The sequence below is a fragment of the Aphis gossypii genome, unplaced genomic scaffold (genome assembly GCF_020184175.1).
Source record: "Aphis gossypii isolate Hap1 unplaced genomic scaffold, ASM2018417v2 Contig01103, whole genome shotgun sequence".
Classification (NCBI taxonomy): domain Eukaryota; kingdom Metazoa; phylum Arthropoda; class Insecta; order Hemiptera; family Aphididae; genus Aphis; species Aphis gossypii.
The window spans coordinates 15,901-22,443 of record NW_026083462.1 but is presented as its reverse complement, the minus strand read 5'-3'; the positions used below and the strand labels follow the sequence as shown (position 1 = coordinate 22,443).

General features: G+C 23.6%; 2 protein-coding genes across 2 annotated transcripts; both read left to right on the top strand.

Annotated features, from left to right (window-relative positions):
• Positions 1-1,847: 1,847 nt before the first annotated feature.
• On the top strand, positions 1,848-3,260 carry LOC126555791 (uncharacterized). Its single transcript, XM_050210668.1, has 5 exons — positions 1,848-2,078; positions 2,200-2,343; positions 2,614-2,735; positions 2,885-3,082; positions 3,154-3,260. The coding sequence occupies exons 1-4, from the start codon at positions 1,889-1,891 to the stop codon at positions 2,897-2,899; spliced, it is 471 nt and encodes a 156-aa protein (XP_050066625.1). The 5' UTR covers positions 1,848-1,888; the 3' UTR covers positions 2,900-3,082; positions 3,154-3,260.
• Positions 3,261-3,499: 239 nt separating this feature from the next.
• LOC126555792 (uncharacterized) lies at positions 3,500-4,513 on the top strand. The gene is made up of 4 exons (XM_050210669.1): positions 3,500-3,567; positions 3,736-3,989; positions 4,070-4,232; positions 4,303-4,513. The coding sequence occupies exons 1-4, from the start codon at positions 3,513-3,515 to the stop codon at positions 4,413-4,415; spliced, it is 585 nt and encodes a 194-aa protein (XP_050066626.1). The 5' UTR covers positions 3,500-3,512; the 3' UTR covers positions 4,416-4,513.
• Positions 4,514-6,543: the final 2,030 nt, after the last annotated feature.

The following is a 6,543-nucleotide window of genomic DNA, read 5'->3' as shown; positions in this document are numbered from 1 at the left end:
AGGTCATTATTATCATTTTGGTTTGGTTCAACAAATTCAACGATTTGCCCCTCACAATATGACTGAAATAAAAGTTGTTATTGGTATAGATGGTTTGCCCATTGCAAAGAGTTGTAATAATCAATTGTGGCCAATTTTAGCATACATAGTTAGTTCAGATATTAACAAAACTGTCTTTCCTGTCGGTATATATTATGGAAAGTCTAAACCCAATGACAGTAACGATTTTCTAGAAGATTTTATTGTAGAAGCCAAAAAACTTTTGACTGATGGCATTGATGTGCATGGTCATAATAAAAAAGTTTTAATTCATGCTTTTGTTTGTGATGCTCCGGCCCGATCATATATTTTAAAAATTAAGGGTCATTCTGGGTATTTTTCTTGCACACGATGTCTTTACGAAGGAGAGAATTGTGAGTCTAGAGTTTGCTTTCCATACTGCAACAACAAATCGGCAGAAAGAACTCATGATATGTATGTAAATATGTCAAATGAAGAGCATCATGTTGGGAAAACAACTTCTAAACTCACTGAATTACCTGGCGTTGATTTAATTCGAAGTTTTCCATTAGATTATATGCACCTTGTTAATTTGGGTATAGTTAAAAAACTTATTCAGTTGTGGTTGTTCAAAGGACCATTAAATGTTCGTTTACCAGGCCGCAGTATAAATGCATTATCTACTGCACTGCTAGCTATTCAGTCCTGCATTCCTTCAGATTTTGTTAGAAAAACTCGTTTAGTACAAGAAGTTAGTCGATGGAAGGCAACAGAATTAAGATTATTTATTTTATATGTTGGTCCAATTGTACTTAAAGATATTATTTCTTCAGATGCATATACTAATTTTATGTCTTTACATGTAGCCATGTTAATTTTACTTAGTCCTAATTATCAACATTTTTTAAATTATGCTAGAGAGTTACTAGATTACTTTGTTAAGACATTTGAACAAATTTATGGAAGTAAACATTGTTCTTATAATGTCCACGCATTACTTCATATATGTGATGATTATGAGTATTATGGACCACTTGATGAATGCTCTGCCTTTGTATTCGAAAATTACATGAAAAATTTAAAATCAAAAATACGCAAGCATGAAAAACCTCTTGAACAAATTATTAATAGATATTCAGAAATGTATAATAAGCAACGACCAACATCATTACAACGCTCCACACCAAATTATAAATTATCTTTGCCTCATACATGTGGACCATTACTTGAAAATATTTGTGGATCTCAGTTCAAAAAATTTACAACCTACACTAATATAAAATTAAACGTTTCAAATAATTCTGATTGTTATATTTTGACCAAAAGCAATGATGTTTTTAAATGTTTTAATTTTATAAATACCCATGATGACAATGTTGTAATAATTGGTAGAATCTTTGAAGAAAAACATACATTTTACAAAAAACCAGTAGAATCATCTATATTTAATATTTACATAGTTAAGAATCTCTCTAGAAATTTTATTTTTTTAGATAGTTCACAAATTGACTGCAAAATAATGTTATTGAACTACTGTAATTCTTTAATTGCTTTACCAGTTATTCATACTAAATCAAAAACCAATTTCTAATTATAAGTAAAATTATTATTTAATAAATATGTTATTATGTAAGAAGTTGTCTTATTTTTATTATATTAGTTTAAATAGCGATAATCTATAAAGTCCTATAGAATATTTTTGTTGATTTTGTCAATATTTTTTACTGTGTCATAATAATAGGTATATGTATAATAAATAATGTATATAATACCTATTCTTAATTTATTATTATAAACAAACTTATTTATATTTATTACCTACATTTTCATTATTTTTCTAGTTATTATTTTTTTTTTTATGAAAACTTAATTAGAAGTACAAAAAACTATGATGTGGTTTGTCGTTCATTTTTTTAATGATGAATCAGTGGAAGCAGTCCCTGACACGTGGCTAAAAAAAAATACATGTGCATGGCCAAAAGATAAAAAACATATTAAAAGATCCATTGAAAAAAGAGTTATTCCTAACCAGCTAGAATTTTTATGGTTGCCAGCACGAAAACTTGGAAATGCCTATAGTAAGTATTATATAATATACTATTAATTATTATTACTGATTTAAAAATTTACCTAATTTAATATTTTACAAGATCTTTAATCAACTTATACCTAATTGTTCATTGAAATTAATCTCCATAGGTAGTTTGGAATCAGCTCGTTCTAAATGTAAATTAGCCCAATATTTATCTGACTTATCAGCCACTGAAGAAATCCATTTTCCCAAAAGTAAAAAAAATTGTGAATCCAAAAGAATTGCAAGTCCTCCTATGTTGAAAACTACAGGTTCTTATTCATATTTTTAGTTAAATTTGTAGATAGTAAATAAAAAAATACTTTTATACCTAATTTTATTATTTCTAACCAACTAGGTTAACATAGTACATTTACACTTTTTTATTTACATTTTATTTTGATTAACTATAATATAATATACATATTATAATAACCTAATATTGTTATACAATAGTGAAAAAAAAATGTTGATATCTAAATGATATGATTAATTATTTTTACAACTTATTAAGTATTAATATTGTATTATATATTTACTAGGTTTAAATAAAAAATTTAAGATGCTTATATCAAATAATACAAGTGGGGAATCTGATGAAGAAATATATGATTCTGATAAAGATCCAGTATATGTTATAACCACCCCCGTGTTAAAGAAAACTGTAAGTTAAAAAAAAATATCTCCCTCTATAATCTAGATCTACTCATTACTTCAAAAACTATTAGAATAATAAATTAATATAAGATAGATTTAATTAAGGTTTATATTTTTACAGTTATTAATTATCAGTGTATGTTTTTTTTCTTGTAGGTGATAAATTATTAATACTATCAAGTCCACTTTTAGTAGCAAACACATCAGTTGATGTTAATAAATCTGTTTCCTATGTTCAGTCTCCAATTGGAAAAATAATGGTCGAAAATATAGATAATAATTTATCCTATGTTAAAGAAAAAAACTTGAGTGGAAGATCTATTAAACATATGAGCAATGAAACTAATATGTCAAGTAATGATAAAAATAATGATTGTGTTTTCTTTGTTTGTATATATTTCAATGATTTAACTATTTAACTTTAGATTCAGTTTATGACACATCAGTTTCTTATATTCAGTCTGCTATTGGTAAAGTAAGAGTTGAAAATATCAAATCTGTTTCTGAACCACGGTTTTATAAAAATAACAATGAATCAATTGCTAAAAGATCATTGAACTTTGAACCCAAGTCAAGTAAGGAAATAATATAATTCCTATATTAACTATGTAATAGTTATAATATTAAGTGATATTATTTTATATAGTTTATAGTTGTATTAATTATTGAAATAGTTGATTATAATAACAACTATACAATATCTAACTTATTAATCTAATATTTATTTTAATACCTTCTTTTAAAAATATTTAATTTTGTTTTATGGTTTCAAGGTAAATTTTCCATGCATTCTTCAACAGAGTTTGATACAAATAAAAAACCATTGATGTCTAACGCTGGTAAGTTAACTTAACAAATACTCATAGTTAACTTTTTGAACTACAAAAATATAATATGTTTAATAATACTATATACTTAATTTAAAACTATTATTTTTCATTAATTATTTAGCTAATTATATGATAAATCTATTTTTATGTAAATAAGAATTGTTTGTCATATTTTAGAATTTCAAGCTTTTGTTATAAGTTCACTATCTAAACTTAAGTTTGAAATCAGTAGTATGAGTTCTACTATTCATGCAAATTATATATCCTCTGAAGCATTTTATAAAAATGTTGGAAATTCAACTTCTTTAAATTTGTCAAATAACATTCAACAGTCTCTGGATATAAGTGAAATATTTCCCATAAATACAGAAGATCAATTAAAAAAATTTGATGACAAGTTAAAATCAAACAATGATTTTAAATTAAATGTGGTATGATTATTAAATTGTATTTGATACCATAATATATGATATGATAGCTGCAGTTGATTATTTTGTTGTTTTTTTTATAGATGGCCAAATTGTCTTTATTTGTTGGCATTAAAAATGTTGGCGATAGTGTACGTCGTTTGATGTCTAGAATGTTTTCTGATGAATTACTTCAAAATTATTCTCTACTGGGGTTTAAGAAGAAAAATAGATTTTCTAATTTCTTGGTCTACCGTCTTGTTCTAGGTTAGTATAATTGTATTACAGGACTAATTACTAAAAGTATAATATTTCTATGATAATAATAATTTTTCAGATGTCATTAGAGTTCAACCGAAATTCAGCTCTACTCTTGACAAAGAAATTGATGTACCAATATCCACTTGGCTCTCTCATGCAAAATTCCGTATTAAAGATAAAAATATTTAAAAATTTTAAGTAGTTCAATAAGTGATTGATATTTTAAAACTATATTATTTTTATTTTGATATGTATAAATTAACAATTAGGTAAAAAGGTAACCTACAGGTAGCAACATTTGTGTTTCATTATATAATATACCTATTTTTAAGAAAGTTTTTGTTTTAATCAGTAATGATTAATAATATTTAATATTTATGCTAATATAAATTTTTTTTAACATACAAAAAGTATAAACCTTTGTAGTTTGTATAATTCCAGTTATAATTCTGTTTTGTTTTTATGAATATAATATATTATAATTTGATACAATATATTAGTTATTTATGTATTAAAATCTCAGTAGCTTGTATAGTGTAATGTTATTGGTTTTATATATAGTTAACCATTATTTTAAAGCATTAATGTGTTTAATATATATACATATATATATATAATAGAAAAACAAATTCACTATATTATAACTACCAGAATTTCTTTAAAAATCATAAATTAATTTAATAAATGTACATTTATTATGTATATTCAAACTACATTTTCAAAGTGTGAATTGTTTTTTTGCTTAAATTTGATGTTTATTGATTACTGAATACTATATATCATTTTATATAATAGAGAAAAACTGATTATAATTATGATAAAATATATATATATATATGGTTCTGAAATTATTAAAAAACTTTAATTTTACCAAAAGGTTATAATTGACTTATTAAAATCTTTTTTTAAAATTATAATCATGTTTTGATAAAATTGGTAAAATATTAGAAGTATATTATTCAAGTTTTTAAAAAATCTTTATACAAAGTTCTGAAAATATTTAATTAATTAATAATATTGTATTAAAGTTGTAAAGTTGGCCAAAAAAGAAGTTTAAACATTCATAGAAAGTGTGAATAATATTATTTTACAGAGTATGGTATGTTAATAGAATATTGATCTTAAATATAAAACTTTACTAGAACCTTATTACAATTAGAATTTGCTGTCTGGGCCATTAACTTATCAACTAAAAGATAGTTCAAATAATATAATATTAGGCTGTTTTTATACACAAGAATTAAAAAAAACATTTTTTCCCGACACCTTTCTCATTGAACGTATTATAAAAAAAAATAAAAACAAATTATATGTTAAATGGTTAGGTTTTAACAACAGTCATAATTCGTGGATTGATGTAAACGATACTTTAAAATAGTAAATAAACGAAATGTATCAATCAATATTTATTATTTTAATTGTATAAACCATTTTATTATTACAATGTTTGGATCTATTTCATTTTTATGTTAATTTATTTTTTAATTGATTACCGAATGTTATAATTAAATTAAATCCGTTAATTTTTTTACTACCATATCCCTACTAATCTGGCAATCGATGTAAAACTTTGTCTAAAATAAAATAGAGTTCACTCAGATTTTCAATATCGATTTCTAATTTGGAATTATAGGTTTTGAACGAATATTCTAGGTTTGTTCATTCTGAAAAATTAAATGTTATACTGTTTAGCTAATTGTTTAAACATGCATTTTAGTAATAAAAATAAAAATAATGAATAAATAACGTTTTTTGTTTTTTTTAAATTGTATTTATCCTATATTTTATTTTATTAATATTATTATTTTTATTTAATACTATATCAATTTTACATAATTAAAAAAAATAAAATAAACTATTTTTTTAAACGATAGTGACCATATGCAATAGTATTAATACCATCACGCATAATAATCCTTTTATAGTCATTCGCACTAAGAGCAATTTTATCTATAGATTTAGAATAAACAAAATGGTGTTTTGATTGTATAAAATTCATAGATTTACATAATTGTTGACTAGCTGAATTATTGATATATGCATTTAATATATTTAAATATTCGTCAAACTTCATGTGATTATTAATAACATATTTTTTAACACCCTTAGCTCTTTTTACTTCATCTTTATTTGTTTTATATGCATAGAGTTTAGGACGTAAAGTAATAAATTCTAATAAGATTTCAGATTTTAATTCGTCTTTAAAATAACCTGGTTGATTTTTTCTGTGATCACTAGAACAATAGTGATTTTTCGGATAATTTGAAGTATCAAAGTAAGAAAATAATTTTCGTTTTATGTCATCGAAAAAGTTAGA